Source organism: Gigantopelta aegis, chromosome 9 (assembly GCF_016097555.1).
Source record: "Gigantopelta aegis isolate Gae_Host chromosome 9, Gae_host_genome, whole genome shotgun sequence".
Classification (NCBI taxonomy): Eukaryota; Metazoa; Mollusca; class Gastropoda; order Neomphalida; family Peltospiridae; genus Gigantopelta; species Gigantopelta aegis.
In genome coordinates this window covers 35,296,587-35,320,498 of record NC_054707.1, presented here as the reverse complement: position 1 = coordinate 35,320,498, position 23,912 = coordinate 35,296,587, and the positions used below count along the sequence as shown (strand labels likewise).

At 37.4% G+C, this 23,912-nt stretch overlaps 2 protein-coding genes across 2 annotated transcripts in view; one reads left to right on the top strand and one right to left on the bottom strand.

Moving 5' to 3' along the window:
- Positions 1-8,716, top strand: part of LOC121382191 — a 36,024-nt gene extending 27,308 nt beyond the window's left edge. The window contains exons 9-13 of the mRNA XM_041511714.1: positions 2,623-2,845; positions 3,652-3,800; positions 5,266-5,353; positions 5,949-6,066; positions 6,755-8,716. Of these exons, the coding sequence (XP_041367648.1) occupies positions 2,623-2,845; positions 3,652-3,800; positions 5,266-5,353; positions 5,949-6,066; positions 6,755-8,477 (2,301 nt within the window). The 3' untranslated portion in view covers positions 8,478-8,716. The remainder of the gene's footprint in view (positions 1-2,622; positions 2,846-3,651; positions 3,801-5,265; positions 5,354-5,948; positions 6,067-6,754) is intronic.
- A 7,846-nt stretch (positions 8,717-16,562) lies between these two features.
- The window catches only part of LOC121381540 (eukaryotic translation initiation factor 4 gamma 2-like), a 39,108-nt gene continuing 31,758 nt past the window's right edge, over positions 16,563-23,912 (bottom strand). Inside the window, exons 21-24 of the mRNA XM_041510868.1 lie at positions 22,695-22,806; positions 22,249-22,345; positions 21,622-21,743; positions 16,563-20,382 (exon numbers count right to left, since the gene is read on the bottom strand). Coding sequence (XP_041366802.1) covers positions 20,320-20,382; positions 21,622-21,743; positions 22,249-22,345; positions 22,695-22,806 — 394 coding nt within the window. The 3' untranslated portion in view covers positions 16,563-20,319. The remainder of the gene's footprint in view (positions 20,383-21,621; positions 21,744-22,248; positions 22,346-22,694; positions 22,807-23,912) is intronic.

Sequence of the window (23,912 nt, the reverse complement as noted above, 5' to 3'; positions counted from 1 at the left end):
TCAGGGGTGGCACAGATGGTACGGCCGGTACAGCCATGATCGTATCAATTTTCAAAGAGATACGGCATGGCCGTACCAATTTTGTGTGTGTGTGTGTGTGTGTATGTGTGTGTGTGTGTATGTGTGTGTATGTGTGTGTGTGTGCATCTCTGTGTATGTGTGTGTGTGTTTATTTGTTGTATCTGTGAAATGTCCTCCACAGGTGAATTTGAAAGAAGAGTGGCAACCTTGAGCCGTACCACTATTTTTTTTACACTGTGCCGCCCCTGGTAATTCTGACATATAGTCTAAGAGACAAAACCTGCTACATTTTTCCATTAGTAGCAAGGATCTTTAATATGCACCATCTCATAGACCGAATAGCACACACCAAGACCTTTGAAATACCAGTTGTGGTGCACTGGGCTAGAACGAGAAATAGCCCAATGGGCCCACCAGTGAGGATTGATTGTAGATCGACCGTGCATCAAACGATCGCATTACTGCTGGGCTACATCCCGCCCCGCCCCACCCTTTTTATGTCAAGATCATTTTATATCTGACTAGTTAACATTATTTTTTGTGGCATGATGAAAGTATTATCAACATCACTGATAAGTTTTATTAGTGATTTCAGTCATGTAGTGTTAGCAAAAAAAAAAGGTTTTGTTTAACAACATCACTAGAGCACATTGATTTATTAATCATCGGCTGTTGGATGTCAAACAGTTGGTAATTTTAACATATAGTCTTAGGGAGGAAACCTGCTACATTTTTTCCATTAGTAGCAAGAGATCTTTTATATTCATCATCCCACAGACAGGATAGCACATACCACGGCCTTTGATATACCAGTTGTGGTGCACTGGCTTGTAGTGTAAGTGTTTTTTCTATTAGTAGCAAGGGATCTTTTATATGCGCCATCCCACAGACAGAATAGCACATACCATGGAGGTTGATATACCAGTCGTGGTGTACTAGCTTGTAGTGTAAGCGGTTTTTCCATTAGTAACAAGGGATCTTTTATATGCGCCATCCCACAGACAGGATAGCACATACCACGGAGGTTGATATACCAGTTGTGGTGCATTGGCTTGTAGTGTAAGCAGTGTGTTGTGTGTTTGGCAAGGTGGTGGTATGCTAAGAGGCTAGGCTATGGTTGCCCTATTTATATGTCAAGATCTGCCATTTAAAAAACCCACAAAAAACCCACCCCAATATTTGTATCTAAAAAGAGGTGAGTCAGGTTAATATTTATAATTCCACCGACGGGGATCAATCCCAGGTTGACCACTCATCAAGTGAATGCTTTACCATTGGGCTACGTTCCGTCCCCATGAGCAAAAAATTTCCGTGACAACATTGGCAGGATGCAGTTTATCAATAAAAGGTGTGTGTGGAGGTTGCCCCCACCCCCTCTAAATCCACGTTCATAATGCTACTACCACCACTGATCCAAGGCATACAATTCATAATGTGGAGTGGGATTCTCCAATTTTAAGATGGAAGCAACTCCTAGAAATTAAGAAGAAGTTTTAGAACAGTCTCAAAATTAAAAAAAAAAATTCATGTAACATTTTAAGAGCAATGTGAAGACTTGTGATAAATGTGAATAAAAATGTAAGATTGATATTATTGCTTCTAAAAATAAAGAATTATTGATAATATATACTCTTCAAAAAAAGTTGGGGAACTCTAATAAGAATTTACAATTGCCAAAATTGTAAGGTATATTAGCTGTGGGGAATGGTTATATGATAATAGTGAATTAATTGGGAAAACGTTACAACCGGTAGTTCAGTATTACAGTAGTTTTTATAACCACCAAAGATCTTTAAGGACAATTGGGGTCAGAAGTGAAATTTGAAAGTTGGCGGTTTTTTATCAGTAAATCGCAAATTCAAACAATAAAAATGACTAAAAACAAAACAATAACAACTGTATGATCAACAGAATGAAAAAGATTGACAGAAATAATGTTTCACAGTGATTAATCGACCTTCCTGGAAATTGTCAAAATCGAGAATGACACCCCACGCAACGTGTATGGGGCAACTGTGTGATGCACATGTCAATATCCCTGTCAATATCAAGCCTTGCTAATCAGAAAATGATAGTCAGGGTGTAGCATGGTCTGGATCTGGGGGTGGGGTGGGGAGGGGCGTGTGTGAATCAGATATGAACCTAGCAGATCCCTTTGTCTACATTTGTCACCTATATCAATAGCCCAATTTGGCACTGTAAAAAAATAGTTTTAACCCTAAAAAGGGGTATTCAAACGCCTTGAAGCACCAGCTTATGCCCCTGATAGTATAGATTTTTATTACTTACTTAAAATTACTACAATAGTTATAGATTGTAATTTAAAACAGAAAATTCAGAATTTAAAATAACATAATAGTTATAGTTAATAATTAAAAAGACCAGCATTTAAAATAATAGCTAATGATTTTGAAACTTTCATCATTTAACACTGTAGTCTGCACTTTAGTTTATCTCTTTCAGTAGTGGCCCTTTATCATCTCTTAGACTCATCATCACAGTTCCCATTTGTACATTCCTGCATCAGTGCTGTAAAGCTAATTATTTCAAGATAATGAAACATACATACATGTATTAAATCCAGTGATGTGTATTTTAAAGGCGAGACTTGACAAAAGACGATACCGCCATCTGAAACACGAGGTGACAGCGTCACAGAAGCGAGTGTACCGTGCCCACGCGGGATCCATCCGATCGCGGCCAGTCTCCGTAGCACGACTCAACAGTTTCAGGGTCAAAGTGGAGCGGTCGAGTACATCGTGCACAACAGCAGAGCAGGCGTACAACAGCTTCAGAAAGAAAATAAGATCCATGCCATCCAGAGGTAAGACAGTAAGAGCCATCTGATCCAGAGGTTAGACAGTAAGATCCATCTGATCCAGAGGTAAGATAAGATCCATGCCATCCAGAGGTAAGAATATAAGATCCATCTGATCCAGAGGTAAGATAAGATCCATGCCATCCAGAGGTAAGAATATAAGATCCATCTGATCCAGAGGTAAGATAAGATCCATGCCATCCAGAGGTAAGAATATAAGATCCATCTGATCCAGAGGTAAGATAAGATCCATGCCATCTAGAGGTAAGAATAAAAGATCCATCTGATCCAGAGGTAAGATAAGCTCCATGCCATCCAGAGGTAACACAGTAAGATCCATCTGATCCAGAGGTAAAATAAGACCCATGCCATCCAGAGGTAAGACAGTAAGATCCATCTGATCCAGAGATAAGATCAGATCCATGCCATCCAGAGGTAAGTGGTACTACATGAAATAAAATTGCATACATTTTTTGCCCAGACAAGACTATTTTTTTTCACAACCAACACACTCACATTTATCAGCAATCACAGGACTTGTGGTGTTCACTTCTCTATCAAAAGTTTGGTGCACCTCGAACTTTGACCCAGCTGGACGTTATTTGGTTCAGTACTACCTGTAAGCAAACATTAACTGTACCTTCAGTTTGGCTAAGAGTTCCTTCTCTTTTTCCACAGCAGTCTTCTCTATCAAAAGTTTGGTGCACCTCGAACTTTGACCCAGCAGAAAGTCATTTGGTTTAGTACTACCTTAAACACAGATTTTGAATATGGCGTAATTAGTCGACTGTATTTTGTATATTGTTTTCCAGGCTCCTCGGTCTACCAGTCGGATACGTTCAGCGATCGGCCACAGGTGGAGGAGTACGTCCGTGTTTTGACCCCACGCGCCGTCAGCTGTCAGGAGAAGACAGAGATAGAGAAGAAAATGGAGAGTCTCAAATTTGCCATGATGACAATGGTAAGTCCATTGTTCACTGATATGTACGTGCCTGAACCATGTTTGGATTGTTTTGTTGGTTTGTTTAACGACACCACTAGAGCACATTGATTTATTAATCATCGGCTATTGGATATCAAACATATGGTCATTTTGACACGGTCATAGAGAAGAACCCCGCTACCGCACATCAGGCATGCATTTTACAGCTGGGCTACATCCCACCCACTGTTTGAATAGAGGCATGTTAACAAAAATACTCAACTCAACTACTGATATGTTTTATTTATTCTTTTATACCTGTAATAAGTTTCATTTTTGAATGAAATGAAAACCGTTTGTGTGTCAACAAATCCATCCATCATCCACATACTTAAGGTACATAATAATATATTCCTCCATCTTTACATCCGTTTCCATCCTATCCTGCTTCCATCAATCCATACCTTCACCCCTCTACCCACCTCGTTGTTTTCCTCCCTCCATGCATATCTATGAATGCTTCCACCCATATCTCCATCCCTCTATGCATGCATGCAGACACCTATTCATCCATCCATCCTTCATTTCCATCCATCTGTCTATTTCCATCCATCTGTCTATTTCCATCCATCCATCCATCCATCCATCTATCCATCATTTCCATTCATTTCCATCTATCCATCTGTCTATTTCCTGCCATCCATCCATCCATCCATCATTTCGATTCATTTCCATCCATCCATCTGTCTATTTCCATCCATCCATCCATCCATGCATCCATCCATCCACCCATACAACCACCCACCCACCCATCCATCCACCCACCCACCCATCCACTCATCCATCTATCCATCCACCCATCCATCCATCCATCCATCTATTTCCATCCATCCATCCATCCATCCATCCATCTATCCATCATTTCCATTCATTTCCATCTATCCATCTGTCTATTTCCTGCCATCCATCCATCCATCCATCATTTCCATTCATTTCCATTCATTTCCATCCATTCGTCTATTTCCATCCATCCATCCATCCATCCATCCATCCACCCATACACCCACCCACCCATCCATGCATCCCATCATTTCCATTCATTTCCATTCATTTCCATCCATCCGTCTATTTCCATCCATCCATCCATCCATCCATCCACCCATACACCCACCCACCCACCCATACACCCACCCATACACCCGCCTGCCCACCCAACCACCCATCCATCCATCCATCCACCCAATACCCACCCACCCACACATCCACCCACCCACCCACCCATGCATCCACCCACCCACCCACACATACATCCATCCATCCATACACCCACCCACCCACCCACCCAATGCCCACACACCCACCCACCCATCCATTCATCCATCCACCCAAAACCCACCCACCCATCCATCCACCCACCCATCCATCCATCCACCCACCCACCCATCCATCCATGTATTCCTCCCTCTCATTATGTTTTTTAAGTTTACATGTTTTGTTTCTTCAGGAAAGTCGTTATTTGATAAAGAAAGAAGAGGAAATGGATGAATATATTCCTGGATATAAAGAAATGATTGCAAGCCGACCGTTACCTCGTAAGTCCTTGTAACAGAAACAGTCGTCAGCTTCTGGTGCTAAATTATAAATCATTGATTGGTATGAAATAACTGAATTCTGATTTAAAAGTTAGTTTATTTTGTTTAACTACACCATTAGATCACATTGAATAATTAATCATCAGCTATTGGTAATTTAGTAATTCTAACATGTAGCCTACAGAGGAAAAAGAAAGAAATGTTTTATTTAGCGACACACTCAACACATTTTATTTACGGTTATATGGCTATTTCTCGTTCCAGCCAGTGCAACATGACTGGTATATCAAAGGCCATTGTATGTGCTACCCTGTCTGTGGGATGGTGCATATAAAAGATCCCTTGCTGCTAATCAAAAAGAGTAGCCCATGAAATGGCGACAGCGGGTTTCCTCTCTCAATATCTGTGTGGTTCTTAACCACATAACCGTACATAAAATGTGTTGAGTGCGTCGTTAAATAAAATATTTCCTTCCTTACTGAAATGTGTTCCTATCCTTGTTGTTTGAAGAACAGTACACTGTGTAACTCCCTACTTTTGAATACACTGCAAAGTTTCTCCTGATATGTTGTTCTAACACTTTTGTGACTTGCAGCACCAACCCCCGAGCCGAAAACCGAACAGAAGAAAGAGATCCGCTGGACCCAGGATGCTGCTTTCTCGACTCGGCCATTCAGAAGTCCTCCTGCTCATGACAGGAAGTGTGATGCCAGGTAGCCTAATGGTTAACTTATTATTGCAACTGTTTATATGAAATATCAAAGGCTGTGGTATGTGTTATCCTGTATGTGGGATGGTGCATATAAAAGATCCCTTGCTACTAATGGAAAAACTGCTTACACTACAAGCTAGTGCACCACGACTGGTATATCAAAGGCCGTGGTATGTGCTATTCTGTCTGTGGGATGGTTCATACAGAAGATACTTTGCTACTAATGGAAAAATGTTGCAGGTTTTCTTTCCAAGACTAAATGTCAAAAATTACCAAATGTTTGACATCTAATGATTAATGAACCAATGTGCTCTAATGATGTAATTAAACAAAACAAACTTTAACTTTTGTTTATATGTAATTAAGCGGGATAGTCCTATGGATTCTGTTGTTCACAGAGATATGATTGTGGCTGTGCTAATAGTTTTGTCATTTTTTAGCTCTGTGGAGTGCCTGCATTGTGAGAATTATATGATTATTCCATTCAGAAAACCTATTATTTATTTATTTATTTGTTTATTTATTAATTTAATTTGTGTGTAAAATTCTAAACCACTTATTTGGTAGATAACATTAACGAGTTAAACAATGTGTTTATTTACAAGGAAAAGGAAAAATAATGTTTTATTCTTTTTAAAATAAGTCTTGGAAAAACAAAGTCTCTCTGTATTTTATTTTCCAAATTTCAGATTTCGCGGCTGGGAACCAGTCAAAAAACAAAGAGGAGCTCATTTTATCCTTGTCTCACCGTTCTACGAATCGTCAGAGAGAGGCATTTTCTTTCAACGTCTGTACGAGAAATCAAGGTCACAGGTTCAACATGTAAAAGATTTCGACTTCCTGTATCGGTACACAAACAAGAGTCAGGTAGAAAAGAGTAAAGGATACCCATCTAGAATCCGTCCAATCACTGCCCCTGCAGCTCTGCACATTTCATCAGAATATTCTAATGTTATGGAATTCACTCGTGGTCCATTCACTCCAATAACACACACTGTTTCTGGTAGTGCTGGAGGAGCATCCGGTCTGAGTAAAATCTCATCTCTGAAACAAGAGTCAAAAAATGCCAATGCCAATTCTGCTGTGATGGATATGAGCAGCAAAGTAGACACCATTCTTGAGAAACAGACCCTTGATCAAACAAGACCAATAAAAAGTCCAAGTCCTGAGAATTTTGTTACCAGAATAGTCAAATCTCCTAGAATAAGAACTGCTGCATCATCTTCAACCAGATCATCACCGAAATCAGCTCAATCCAAGAAAGCTAGAAGCATTGTATCAGCAGCTGGTGAGAGACGGGCATCACAGAAATCAGAACATTTTAGTCCTGATTGTCCACAACAACAGAAGGAACTGGACAGTAAGTCCAATTCTGGATATTCAGCGTTTGAAGAAAATCTTGAGCCATACGATTCTGGCTTTGAGGACAGACGATCTTCTGGGGCTGTGAGAACATCTGTGGATGAGCAGACTGACAATGATGAGGAAGCCATTCCAGTTCCTTCAATGCAGCACAGCAAGCTGGAGATTGTTGAGATCGGTCAGATAGGGAAAATTTCTCTCCTGGAAAAAATTGCAGAATCTAAGGACCTGGAGGCAAGATTTAGCCAGCCAGCATCACCGGTCAGGAGTCAAACAAGCTCCACATTACAAGCTGGACCACACGACACTGAACAGGAGAGTGGAATCCATCAACAAGCGTCTCGATCACAAAGACCATTGGGCTCTGTTCTACCCCTAGTCAAAAAGGATGATGGTTCTTCTGTACCAATGATGGCAGTGAGAGAAACGAAAAAGCCAGTAATGAAAATGCAAGCTGTCCCTCCAGATGCAGCAACAGACAAAGCTCAAAATGGGTCAGATGAAAAGAAATCTACAGCTGTTTTAAGCAAGACACCAAAGTCTGAGTACCAAACTGCAACCAAGGTGATGGAAACAGAAAACAAACACAGTTCTTCCTATAATCAATGTAAAACATCTCCTCCACTTTTAAATACTTCCTCCCCCAGGGTCACCTCAAAAATGTTATCCAACATGAATATTCCCAGTCCAAAACACTCTTCAGAATCACCCAGGGTCAAATCAAAGGTTTTGAGTGATGTCAATAAAGACTCTCCTCTTGGTGATACAAGTCAAAACGGACTGAATTCTGCATCTCAAAAACAGGTATACATCAGAGATCCCAAAAGTTATGGGAGTGGCTTTAAGTCTGACATGAATACAAATTCCAAGGGAAGTGATTCAGATCAAGACTTTACAGTAGACTTTGCAGGGAATTTGGCAGTTGCACCAAGAGGATCTTATGAAGCTGACCAGCTACAACCAGATACTAAATACTGGAGGCTCGTAGAAAGAGTGAACAAACTCATATCAAATGATTTGAAAGTACGCTTGCTGACTGTCAGCAAATAACTGTATTTTGATATGAACTATTGTGAACAGTCTTCCATTGTTATGTTTCTCAGGTTAACAGAACTGTTTATATCAATAAATACTCCATTCCAAAACACTTTTCTGAAGGAGTGGAGTCACTGAATTCTCCATGAGTCAGGTTTAAAAGAGCTGTCGAGTGATGGAGAATATTTGTTGCTTGCACTATTGTTTTTCTCATGTTCATATATCAGTATCTCCTATTAAAGCTCATAAATCTGTTAAGCATTTGACCATACTTTAAATCACCGGGTGAACTGTGCTTCTTTAAGACTTGTTATTTACATAATGTCATACCTACGTAACATGGACTTAAACTAGTTTCACAAGACTAGTCCTTTCCAATGAGTGACATTTTGTGATCAAAAAGTAAAATGTTTTTGTTTTTTCACCACACCACTAAATCACATCAGCTTTTTTATGATCCGAAAAGATTCATTTCAACTTATTTCTGTGCTTATATCCAATTACAGTTCAAGCACACTGTCCTGGGCACACACCTCAGCTATCTGGGCCATCTGTCCAGGACAGTGGGTTAGTTGTTAGTTGGTTAGTAGTATGTGAGAGAGAAGAGGGAAGGAAGGAAGGAAATGTTGTATTTAAAGGAGGGGACAATTAAGGCACTTGCATATTAAACGATATATAATGCATATTATTGCTTAACATCAACAAGTATAATTGTATAGTTAATTAATAAAACGGTTAAATGTGACAGCTATTATATATAATGGGTGCAGCCATTTTGTACCATCCCAGTGAATATGCCCTTTGGCGAGCTGGTGGTTACGTTATATCTAACGTGTCACGGCAGGAATTAGTCTTTGAACTGAAGAAACAAAACATACCTGATTTTTTGCGGATGCATTGTAATGTTCTGTAATAATTGCCATCCCAGTAAGCCAGCAACAATTTTATATTATTTTTCAATACAAAATAAACCACCATTGTCAAAGTGTTGAAATAACTGTACTATGTTTTGTACATAAATTAACCCATGTACTCAAATAATAATCGGAGAGTTTTCTTGGTTAATTGGTATTTTCTTTCCATGGCCTGTACCTGTGGTTTCTGATTGGCAGGTGTATATTTAGATGGTTCCCAGACACTGTCTAGACACACTAAAAAGACGTGCCTCTTTTATTAAGATCACAGGGTATTGTGTGATAACCGCACGGATACCCCTCAAACCGTAATTGACATTATCAGCCGTCCTGCTTTATTACTGTAAGTAATTCTGTAAAACCCATGATTAAGTAGACTTTCCCATCTAAAATCACAAAACTGACCAATTATGTAGTCCCAAAGAAAACAAAATGATCACTTGGGTATCGTGAGTGGTCGTTTTTGCTCAATTGTACCCTACCAATAGGCCTAATAATATGCATTTTTTTCTTTGGATTTTTAAAAAAAAGAAAACTACTATAACTCCATTTTGTTCTATTGATGCAAATTGAAATATATTTAGTTAAATAGTTTATTATACTATCAAGTCATTTATAAGTCAGGTTGATGAAAGCGAAGCACCTTGTCGTAAATTAGAGCGTTTGTTTTCACTGTGCATAGAGAAGATGGACGGAGCTAATGTCATTTTGCACCAAGCTATACCACCGGACGTCACAAAAACGAAACAAAATGGTTGCCCCCAGTTAGCAGGAATGAATTTTTTTTTTTATTAACTCTAAAATTACGCATTTTTCATTTGTTAAAGTGTCAGTATGTCTTGGTGGTCCAGGTATGCATCTTTCCAACAATAAAGACTCTTGTTTGAGTTGACCCTACCTTTAACAACGCACTCAACACATTTTTTTTTACGGTTATATGGCATCGGACATATATGGTTAAGGACCACACAGATATTGAGGGAGGAAACCCGCTGTCGCCACTTCATGGGCTACTCTTTTCGATTAGCAGCATGGGATGAGAGAAGAGGGTGTAGTGGCCTTAGACCTACCTACTGAGCCCTTAAGAAGTTGCTCTGGGTTGAAGCCAGTACTGGGCAGCGACCCCTGTACCTATAGTGTGATAGCTTAACCACTGCACCACCAAGGCCGGTACGTAAAAGATTTAATCATTACATTCAATTTTGTATCAGTTCTTTAACTCCCTGTATAACCATTTAATCCTGCTCATGTGGTCATCATTAACAAAAAGAAAAAGTTTGTTTTGTTTAAGGACACCACTAGAGCACATTGATTTATTAATCATGGGCAATTGGACGTCAAACATTTTGTAATTTTGACATATAGACTTAGAGAGGAAACCCGCTACATTTTTTTTCATTAGTAGAAAAGGATCTTTTATATGCACCATCCCACAGACAGTATAGCACGTCAGTTGTGGTGCACTGGCTGGACTAGAAATAGCCCATTGGACCGGACCCACCAATGAGGATCGATCCCAAACCTACCACACATAAAGAGAGCGCTTTACCACTGGGCTACGTCCCACTCCCCATCATTAACAAAACATCTAACAAGAGTTCATATTATTTATAGGATCTGTAAAACAAACTTCCAAAGTTGAGCGGTTTCTGTTGGGCTAAAGTTCAGATGAGTATTTCACATCATCTAATATGTATAACACAGTTTTTTCATTGTTCAGTGGTGGGAATTGGTGAACTGGAACAAAGAGGAAATCTAGAAGGGTCCCGGAAATTCTTGAAATCCTAGGTTAAAATCTCTGCCATCTGACAAATTTTGGAGGAAAGGACGATTAAAATGCGAGGAAACGCAATGTTCCATGAGAGGAAAACAGCTGATCCGAGGAAAATTCCCACCCCTGATTGTTACCTACGATCTAATAAAAGATCTTTAAATCTTTGGGTTGGGTTTTTTTTGCAAATCTCTGGCAATGCTCTTTAACTATTATCCACCATTACATTAAATCACTTTTTTCTTCTATTAAGTTTTTTTTAATACACAATATCAATTCTCCCAGGCCGTTTACTTCTGTTAACGAAGAACTAACATACAAGATTAACAATCTGTTGATTTGAAAGTTTGAAAGCCCAATTAAAACAAATGAAACGGATTGGAGTAAGTAGATTAATATAGGCAATCTATGTAAGTATATCATTACAGACAGTATAAACTATTGGGAACAAACCAATGAAGGAAGGAAATGTTTTATTTAACGACCCACCCAACACATTTTATTTACAGTTATATTAGTCCGTGGGCTGAAGGGGCCCACCTTGCATACCCCCCCCCCCCCCCACACACACACACACACACACGAATTGACTAAACTATGTTTTTCTAACAGTTTCGGACCTATATTTTAGGATTATGAATGTTAACATTGGATAAACAGGGACGCACTATGGTTTGAGGGGTTAAAGTGAACCATGACGCAAGGTTTTTGGAATTAGAATTATGGGGTAGGGATAACAAAAATGGACATAACTTAGGTTTAAATTGACAGAGAATACTCTGTGACCACTCAAAATATTGGTATTGGTGGCCCCTGTTCGTTGGTATGTATATTATAATTATTGTCATTATGTAGGTCACCAAAGGTCAAAAGGTCACATATTTCAGGCATATCTGACATATAAGCATTTATTTGATTAGTATTCTCTTAATATTCAATTCTTTTTTGTGTTAACAACTTGAAAACTGTAGGGGGACATATCTTGTAACAAATCCGAAGTGTTAGTGTTCATTTATTTTGCAAAGTAGTGTTTGCGTGACAAATGAAAAAAGGTCGTATTTTTAACGTTAACAAAAATGTAGCTGTAACTAAGGGGAAATAAAAATGGTCATATCTCTAAAACAGATCAGTGTTTACTAGCAAGCTGACATTCCACATATTGATATTGGGGAGAGGTACACACACGCCAGAGATATATTCATTTGGGGTCAATAAGTAGGACATCAAAGGTCAAAAGGTCACGGATTTCAGACGACGCTCAAAATCATACACCTAATCAAGTATTTGATTTGTACTTTATTGATGATCAGTTATTTGTATGATAACAACTTAAAAACTGTAAGTTAGATACCGTACAGCACGTACAAGACATCAGTGTTCATTAATGTTTTTAAACTTGGTTTGCATGACATTAGCCAAAAAATAAAGTAAAAATACTGTCATGCTTTGAAAGAACTATGAATGGTTGTAACAATAAACCATATCAGTATATACTAGAAAATGAACATTTCAATTGTTTATATTGGTGTCAACCATAGACAGAGAGAGACGCACACATACATACACACACACACACACACACAGAGAGAGGGGTGGGGGAGGGAGGGGCGGCAATAGAGCACAGCACAGACATACATGTAAAATATCTTGGTTCAACAGAGATTAATATTTAATCACTGTCGCTATCACTACTTGATACTTCTTTACTGTAACTACAGCTGCCATCATCATTGTCATCATCACTGCCTTCCTTTTCGTTGTCTGTGTTGTATTGAACCTCATGTAGGATATCAGCCAATGTAGGTGGCAGGATTTCCCCATCACACCACTTTGGTTCCAGCCTTTCTCCATGTCCACCAGCGACAATCCACTCATTATTGTCTGTGGGTTCAGGAATATCAGGTTTGGGTGTATGGGTTCTCTTCCAAATCCCTACTTTACTTCATAGTTTATTCTTTTAATGTGTTCACACAGGCAAACTGGCGGCGGTGGTAAAGTTGACAGGTTGTCATTTTTTTCTGCGGTCGAGTTTGCTTCCTGTCTGCCCACACTTTAACATTAACATAGACAAACGAAGGTCATCCACTTTGGTAGTGGATGTCATCTGATACATCCTGCAAGTAAACGCTTCTAAGCTAAGCAAAAGATCCTAAGTGTCGCCAAGCTTCTGAAAGTCAAAGTTCTTTTTCTCTGCATATCTGCAGTACAGAATCACCCTTGTGTCACAGGGACGTAATGAGTTCAGCTCAAAACTGCACAATAAGGAGGCCATCACTATTTGTGAAATTAAAGCATATAGCTTGATATATATTGATGGGCAAACTGTCCTCATGTCAGAAGTACCCATGTTAGAGTCTGGCCAAGAAGAAACTGACACAAGGGTGATTCTGTACTGCAAATATGCTGAGAAAGAGAACTTTGACTTTGTGCGTGTCAGAAGTCCAAACAGTGATATATTTTTTCATTCTGCTCTGCTAGGCATCAAATTTAAAGACACACATCTTGTTAGATACTGGCTCTGGTAACAAATGAAAGCTACGGGACATTTCAAATTTAGCTGATGATTTCACTCCAGTTTATTGCACCGCTCTTTTAGGACTTCGAGCATTCACCAGATGTGACACAACGAGAGCATTTAAAGGAATTGGTAAAGTAAAGCCAATAAAATTTATTCAGACAAAACCAAAATATCAAGAAGTATTTCAGAAGCTTGGCGAGTCCTTGAAAGTCACTGAGGATCGTTTTCTTAGCTTAGAAGCATTTACTTGCAGGATCTATCAGATGACATCCACCACCGAAGCTGATGACCTTCGTTTGTCTATGTTAATGTCGAAGTGTGGGCGGACAGGAGGCAAACTCGACCGTAGGAAAAATGTTGACCTGTCAACATTACCACCGCCATAAGTTTGCCTACGTCAACACAAAAGGGTAAACTATGAAGTAGGGATTTGGAAGAGAGCCCATACACCCAAACCAGATATTCCTGAACCCATAAACACTAATGGGTGGATTGCCGCTCATGGACATGGAGAAAGGCTGGAACCAAAGTGGTGTGATGGGGAAATCCTGCCACCTACATTGGGTGATATCCTACAGGAGGTCCAGTACAACACAGACAACGAAGAGGAAAAAAGAAAGAAATGTTTTATTTAACGACGCACTCAACACATTTTATTTACGGTTATATGGCGTCAGACATATGGTTAAGGACCACACAGATTTTGAGAGGAAACCCGCTGTCGCCATTACATGGGCTACTCTTCCGATTAGCAGCAAGGGATCTTTTATTTGCGCTTCCCACAGGCAGGATAGCACAAACCATGGCCTTTGTTGAACCAGTTATGGATCACTGGTCGGTGCAAGTGGTTTACACCTACCCATTGACCCTTGCGGAGCACTCACTCAGGGTTTGGAGTCGGTATCTGGATTAAAAATTCCATGCCTCGACTGGGATCCGAACCCAGTACCTACCAGTCTGTAGACCGATGGACGAAGAGGAAGGCAGTGATGATGACAATTACGATGACAGCTGTAGTGACAGTAAAGAAGTATCAAGTATAGTAACATTGATTAAATATTAACCTCTGGTGAACCAAGATATTTTACACGTGTGTCTGTGTTGTGCTCTATTGCTCCCCCCCCCCCCTCTATGTGCGTGTTGTGTGTGTGTGTGTGTGTGTGTGTGTGTGTGTGTGTGTGTGTGTGTGTCTGTCTGTCTATGGTTAACACCAATATAAAAATTGGAATGTTCATTTTCTAGTATATACTGATATGGTGTATTGTTACAACAATTCATAGTTCTCTCAATGCATGACAGTATTTTGTTTATTTGCTAATGTCATGCAAACCAACTTTAAAAACATTAATGAATACTGATGTCTTGCACGTGCTGTAAGGTATTTATCTTACAGTTTTTAAGTTGTTAGCATACAAATCAAATACCTGATTAGGTGTATGATTTTGAGCGTCGTCTGAAATCCGTGACCTTTTGACCTTTGATGACCTACTTATTGACCCCAATTGAATATATCACTGGTGTGCGTGTACCTCTCCCCAGTATCAATATGTTGACTGTCAGTTTGCTAGTAAACACTGATCTGGTTTAGAGATATGACCATTTTAATTTCCCCTTAGCTACAGCTACATTTTTGTTAACGTTAAAAATACGACCTTTTTCCATTTGTCACGCAAACACTACTTTGCAAAATAAATGAATACTAACACTTTGGATTTGTTGCAAGATGTGTCCCCTACAGTTTTCAAGTTGTTAACACCAAAATAATTGAATATTAAGAGAGTACTAATCAAATAAATGCTTATATGTCAGATTTTAAGCATTGCCTGAAATCTGTGACCTTTTGACCTTTGGTGAGACAATAATTATAATATACATACCAACGAACAGAGGCCACCAATATTTTGAGTATTCTCTGTCAATTTAAACCTAAGTTATGTCCATTTTTGTTATCCCTACCCCATTATTCTAATTCCAAAAATCTTGCGTCATGGTTCACTTTAACCCCTCCAAAACCATAGTGCGTCCCTGTTTATCCAATGTTAACATTCATAATCCTAAAATATAGGTCCGAAACTGTTAGAAAAACATAGTTTAGACAATTCGTGGGTGGAGGGGTGTGTGTGTGTGTGTGTGTGTGTGTGTGTGTGTGTGTGTGTGTGTGTGTGTGTGTGTGTGTGTGTGTGTGTGTGTGTGTGTGTGCAAGGTGGGCCTCTTGTCTACGGACTATATGGCGTTGGACATATGGTTAAGGACCACACAGATATTGAGAGGAAACCGCCGTAGCCATTTCATGGGCTACTCTTTTCAATTAGCAGCAAAGGATCTTTTATATGTACCATCCCACAGACAGGATAGTACATACCACGACCTTTGTTACACCAGTTGTGGAGAACTGGCTGGAACGAGAAATAGCCAAACAGGTCCACCAACGGGGATTGATCCTAGATTTACCACGCATCAAGCGAACGCTTTACCACTGGGCTACGTCCCGACCCCAAAACCAGCGAAGGCAGTGGCGAATAGAAGACCACACAGCAGAGCATGTAATGACAAAGAGTCATGTCCCTTGCAATTCTGCGTTTGGAAAAACATTAATGTACAATATGGACCAGTGTCGTGGTTTGGCCATTGAACGTAAGGCTGGTAAGATACAGAATTCGCAACCCGGTACCCGGGTCCCATCCAGAGCGAGTTTTAACAACTCAATAGGTAGGTGCAAGACCACACCACCATCTTCTCTCTAACTACTATCAACTAACCCACTGTCCTAGACAGCTCAGATAGCCGAGGTGTGCCCAGGACAGTGTGTTTGAACCTTAATTGGATTAAAGCACGAACATTATTTAAAAGAAAGTATAATATGGTATTTAATATATTCACACAAAACAATAACAGTATTAATTATCACAAACTTTATTCCCTATAATACAGGAGACAAGACAATATATCAAACCAAGTATCTGTGAATGCATCAGAATAAAATATGATCCTACAAAGCAGCTTCAAAATTTAGTCATGTTAATGCAACATGTGGAATGATCGGATCAGAACAGCCATTACAAAACGTTCTAAAAAGAAATATTCAACAAAATTAAAGACAATGATTTTGTTAAGAACTATTGTCCTCAAAACTGGAATTATACATTATTTTTTTTGTTTTCACCAACACATAGATATAATTTATAAATTTGTAATTTCATTGTTAAAAAATCGTAGTAATTACAAGTAGGTTTTCTTCTGAGAGGCGAGTTGTTGCATACATACAATAGGATTTAAACCGATTTATCAAAATAGAGAAATCAATTTTCCCCTAACTAATCTAAAAATAAGTGGTATGAAAATGCCCATTTAATCATCATTTAACACTTCACTTAATGCAGTTAGAAGTGGTATAAAAATGCCCATTTAGTCACATATACTTCTATGGCAGTTTTAACACATGAACACGACATGCAGACATTTGTTCAAATGTATTAACAATCTAAGGTAGCAATTTTGTATTGAATCTTTATAAATATTTACAACTACATTTCTCTGACAAATTAAATTTAGCCAAATCACACTAAACTTTAACAATATACTTTACATCTGTATCAGCCCCTAATATATCTTGAGATTTGAAATATTTGGATATCAACCGTCACTGTTTTTCTATTTCAATTCTGTTTTTTCCTGTTGCATAAAAACCAACTTAGTTTTTTGTGTGTTAAATATCTAAGCCAATGAATTTTGCTTTGTACATGATCATCCAAATGTCTGGTTATTAATAATAAATACATATTTGTTGCTGAAATCTATACATAAATCTTCAGAAGTTATCTGATCATTTAATGGTTATACAACAGCAACTGAAAAATACCACAAAGAAATCCATTTTCCCTACCAAACGACTATTTCATTCAATTTTCTACAATAAAATAGTATTATTCATTAACTAGAAGACAATCGTTGTTTTACATACTTTATCAGTGACAAGAACATGCGATACCTATCACGGCTTCTAGATTATGGTAGCCCCACTCCCGTGGCTAGTGATATTCAATGTTGGGCTAGTAAATAACTACAATTGCCATGCCCAATGGCTAGTGAAAAACAAAAATTGTCAAATGTTGCAGTTAAGTCTATTTTGTAAATATGAATATACTGACCCCACTCTAACCCCTAATGTTAGTATTTTTAAGGCTCTTTAGTAGTCCCTCTGACATATCTGATTATTACTATTATTTAGTAAAATTTTATTAACTTAAAAGTAAAGTAGGGCTAGTGAATGTGTGATCGTAGCTAGTACATTTTTTAAATTACTGATCCCATGGCTAGTGGATTTTTAAAAGATTCTAGAAGCCCTGCCTATGCATATTGATGTACATAATTTCAAGTAATATTTAATAAGTGATACATATAACTTGTCTCAGGGCCTCACAATTCACAATAAATAATTATCTTTTAGAGAAAACACTTCAATTTGAGGTCACTATTAACAGAATATTATTCACTGGGTAAAACTAATTTTATTTTCACCTTGCATATACTGTATCTACATTTCTGATCGAATTTAATATAGTGACGAGGTAACAACATGGTCGAGATTAAACAGCAAATTCTATCAATAAATAAGCAAAATGCCCCCACTACGCCATCTCCTCCCAATACCAAAATGAAGTTGAAGTTCGTAAAAACTTCTGAGAAATAATGTAGGCCATAAATGAATCATTTTACCAAGTAATTAACTTTTAAAAGATAGCTCCACACCATGACAGAACCAGAACAAAAAGTTCAAAAGATGCATAAAAGCACAAATATGTGATAAAATTATATTGTATTATATACAAATACAGCACGACACACACATATATAATTTACACAGATGATCAACTACAATGAATATGACATAGTAATAAAACTGAACTTTCTTATGAAAACAAATATTAAGGTTTTTTTTAAGTCAATGTTATTATACAAATTATTCAAACTAATTTCATTTATGTAAATCATCTCGACTAGAAGTGTTCACTATACATCCATGGTTTCAAAGGAATTAATCAGAGAATTTCAAAACATCTAACGGTATAAAATGTATATCCAATGAGACATTTTACTTACTTACTAATCATTTTTTAAATACATGAATCCATTTTGAAAATATCTACAAATTTAATTTAGAAATAAATTCAACAACTGACAATTTTGTGGATATTTTGGTTTTTTACAAAACGTCAAGTTTATTGTTTGATAAATTTCAACAAACATGATGTGAATGATCAATGTAAAATAATTATTTCTGTAAATAGTTAACTGGAATAAAAGCACAAATTTCAAATTATCCTGGCATCCAGGAAATGAAGCGAAATTACAGAGTAAGAGCAAAATCCCTTAAAAGAAACATTTACAATTAATTTTAAAAATAAATATTCAACTAATAATGCTTTTAACCAAACAATTCTTTAATACAAACTTTTTCCACAAAATATCAAACAAAAAATTAAATAAATACCCATAATTTATACTTGAAGGACCCAGTCTCAAATATACCATTATATATTTATATTTAATGAAAACTCGGGAGCTGTAATTAGCCGAGATCATTACACATGTTTCACCCACACAAAATCAATCTGCATTCACAGATCATGGTTTTTTTCAGCTAAATTTATCAGATAATGGTGCCAAAACCTACTATACACAAGACAAACAGGATTGATAATTTTTACCACAAGGTGCTATGAAAACAAAACCCAACAAAATGTGAATAAGAATAAGTTAGCAAAACCGTTACCATCCAAACAATGAAATATATCACAAGAAACACAGACACAGAAAGGAGGATGCTATTTTTGATTAGTCATGCAATACAATTCTACTCTTACAAGAAAAAAGAAAAAAAATTATATCAATAAATTTATTTATATATCTATAAAACATGAAAAAAGAAACAAAGAATTATTTCATTTGGGTAAAAATGTTCACATGGTATAATATAAAACGATGATAAAAATCTTCACATAAGATCTGAAACCAATAAATGGCGGGCAGACTGGCTGGCTGTTGAGTCGCAAAGAAGGTTAAATCTGCAGCAAAGCTTGCATTTTGGGGTTTTTATTTAATATATCCATCCTTTTCTTTACTGTTTAAGCAAAGCACCAACTGAAAAACTGCCACACCAAAGAGTACCAACACAAAATGCCAGTTCTGCTGGCAAAAAGTACAGATTTCACTGACGATGCATAAAGTCTGCTGAACAAAATGCACACGCTCCAATCACAAGATGCACAACTTCTGTTACAGCAGAATACAGATTTTTTTTGTTTTGTTGTTTCCGGATGCAAGGCACCAGTTTATTGACGATTTTGATGAACTAGAGCACATCAAGAGGTAAGGTAGACCAAACAATCTGCAACAGTTATTTGCTTTCTGCTACATATAATCCTTCACAATCTTAAAGTCCACACATCTTTGTCATTCCATTTTTTAAAGTGTCTTCTTGTTTGTATTGTCCTTTTTTTTTGCTTTTTTCTTTTCTTTATTTTCATACGAAAGTTAAAATAAAACACATGCATGTCACAGAGATACAACTGTTGCACAAATGACAACATCCAGTCAAAGAGTCATCAAGCCTAAAATATTCTTCTTCGCCCTAATTCATCTAGTACATCAAAGTTAATCGTCTTCTTCTTCACTCTCATCTTCTGCTTGCTCCAGCCATGTTAACCACTGGTTTACCTAACAAAAGCAAACACAAATCTTGAGTTCTTGTTTCTGAACAATGTATGTGTGCGGTAGAAACCAGAATCGCATCTTATCTCAATGAAATGTGGAATTTAACATCAGATTCCAGTTCCTACCAGATTTAAGTCATCAAATGCGAAACCAATCTGACAGGTAGATTATTCAATATTAAGAAGTTAATAGCTGCTAAATATGTGGTCTAAAACATGTAATTTTTTTTTTTTTTAAAACACTACACATTATTTACGAGGTAAAAAAAACATTTTCTGTAACCTTATTATACAAAAAAAAGAAGAAAAAAAAAAGAAGAAAAAAAAAAGAAGAAAAAAAAAAGGTTTTTATCTAATGACGCACTCGACACATTTTATTTACAGTTATATGGCGTCAGACATATGGTTAAGGACCACACAGATAGAGGAAACCCGCTGTCGCCACTTCATGGGCTACTCCTATTGATTAGCAGTAAGGGTTCTTTTATATGCACCATCCAACAGACAGGGTAGTACATACTACAGCCTTTGATATACATGTACCAGTCGTGGTGCACTGGCTGGAACGAGAAATAGCTCAATCGGCCCACCGACGGGGATTGATCCCAGACCGACCATGCATCAAGTGAACGCTTTACCACTAGGCTACGTCCCGCCCACCCTTATTATACGGACTATAAATATTTACAGAAATTGTGCAAACCAAAAAGGTAAAACAAAACAGAAGGTAAATCGCCTTGAATGTCAAACTTGATCTGTAACTACATGATAAAGCTATACACAAAATTTCAGTTAAATATCTTGAGGCATTGGGAGAATACATTTTGGAAAACAATCACCATGAAAGGTTCTGGTTTTTTTTTTAAAGAGTCCTAAGATTTTTTTTAAATTTATTGTCCCCAGAAACAAGAGCAATGTCAAGGTTATGGGCCTCGAATCATTACTGTACAATTGTATGCTGTATACGTAACTATTTTTTGTGCAATATAAAAATAAAAGCCTTCCTTGAAAAAAAAAAAATATATATATAATTACCATGAAAATTTACCTGCAACAGTAAATAAAACTAGATACAAAATTTCAACCCAATATCTTGAAGCAGCGTGGGAAAAAAGTCCGAAAACTATATTGGGACAGATGGACAGATAGGACGGAGACAAAACTTATAGTCCCTCCCATTGGTCCAATACAGGACTAAGAATTAGAAAAAGTAGTTTAAAGCACCAGTCTTCAGACAAATTACCTGGAAGAGTGCTTTCCCCTTTCCAGGATACTCGTCATTAACTTCTTCCTTCCACTTGAGGAAAGCCTCTTCGTCGAGAATCTCCAGGTCATAGTAAGCCATGAAGAACCTCAGCAACATTCCTACAATGTTTATCGTAACAGATGTATAAAAACAACAAAAGAGAATTACAGAGGTTACAAGCAGCATTAATTTCAATACCCACAGAGGCTGGTTTAAATAACATCTCCAAACATTTTAAAGTTGTGGCAATTCCTATTATTTCACACAGACACAGACACACACACACACCACACACACCACACACACATTTTAATGTTTTTAACTGGAATGATGGCAGATATATGATCTTGTATCCTACATACATTCTGACACATTTCATTAGATCCTTAAAAACAATCTGCTACTGGGCAATTGGTAATTTCTAGACTCTACATACAAGAAGTAAAGAAAATGTACACAAGCTATTGGGTGCCAACTACGGTAAGCAAGTGACAATGAAGGCCATGTTTTCAAGTCTCACCGATTGACATGGTTTTATGTCTTGCACATCAAGTTAGATTTTTAAGACTCAGAGACTAGATTTTCAAGTCTATCAGACTTACTGGACTGGAGCTAGGATCTTACCTTTTGGAAAGTGGTTGTTGTGACAAAACACTTGAGTGGCGTACAAAGCGCTGGCCTGCAGCTCCAGATTCTCGTGTAGGAATCTTTGTAGCACAGCCTGGCAAGAAGAAATAAATTTACAGTAACCAATGTGTAGAGAGGTACAGCTGTCTAGCATAACAGCAGCATTACAATAATAACTGTTATAAAGTACAAAAATTATATCAAAACAAGAACCATATAAGAATAAAACCAATAATATAAAACGTTAACTCACTATTTTTCTTGTATAACTGCATAAAAATTAAAATGTTTTTTTAAAAGAATAAATACATTTTCCCATTTTCTATATATTGAAAAAACAAAAAAGGGTCATTCCACCAAAGTGGAGAAATCTTATTGTCAATGCATCTTTCCTTTTTAATTCCTTTGGTATTATAAGCCTTGTAAGCTAACACTAACTGTACCTTCAGTTTGTCTAAGAGTTCCATCTCCTTTTCCACAGCAGTCTTGTCGGGCACAGCAGTCACATCAATCGAATTACCAAGAGTGGTCTCTCCTGTTACATGTCGTAAGATACTAAAAGAAAAACCCAAACATGACCATAAAAATAACTCTACATTCCCAATTCATTATTTAATTTTAGGTATAAAAGTTTTTAGTTTTTTTTAGAAAACAATAGTCATCTGCTGACAATTCAACTCCTCACACGATTTACTACGCATCATAGGACAAAAAAATGATTCAACTCCTCACACAATTTACTACGCATCATAGGACAAAAAAATTACCAACACATTATAAATCATAAAAATAACAAAAATAATTAGTCTGAAACGATGTAAATAACATTGGTTTAAACAATTATTACCATCACATATGCAGAGTTGAAATAATATAGGTAGTACTAAACCAAATAACTTCCGGCTGGGTCAAAGTTCGAGGTGCACCCAACTTTTGATAGAGAAGTGAACACCACAAGTCCTGTGATTGCTGATAAATGTGAGTGTGTTGGTTGTAAAAAATAATAGTTTCATCTGGGTAAAAAAAATGTGCAATTTTATTTCATCTAGTACCAATGTGTCAAGTAGCCTTGTGCTTGAAACATGTATGGGGTACCTGTAAAAAAAAGTACTCGAATTTTGTGCGAAACTAGGGTAGTCATAGACGCTACCCGTTATCTCAGAAACGAGCAGCTTGACCCCCATTTTTTTTCTGATTCACTTTAAGTGTAAGGGGTGGTAGTATTTATATCCGTGGCGTTTATGTCGGTTGATATGTTGCAGGTAGGAGTTTTAGCCACATATGTTACTATTGTAGTCTATGGGATTTGATTTGGTAGTATACACCCTATAATACGCAAGGGCTTTTTAACAGTTTCCTACCATTCTAACCACTTCTCTTTTCATCTACGCCACTATATTTCACAAGGTTCTTGTTGCACTCAGGTCCAGTCCACTACCATATGCATATTGTGCTAAATATCGCATACAAAGATGAATTCCATAAAAACAACCATAATTGTCGCCATCATCTTTGTTAATTAAAACAGAAGTGGCTATATACACACCTGTCGTAGGCTTGGCTATTGAGGGCTGGCTATCTACACAGCATTAATATTTTTTGCCAAATTGTCTATTAAACTTTAAAAATTGCAGAATTCAAGAGTTATTTTCTTCAAAATG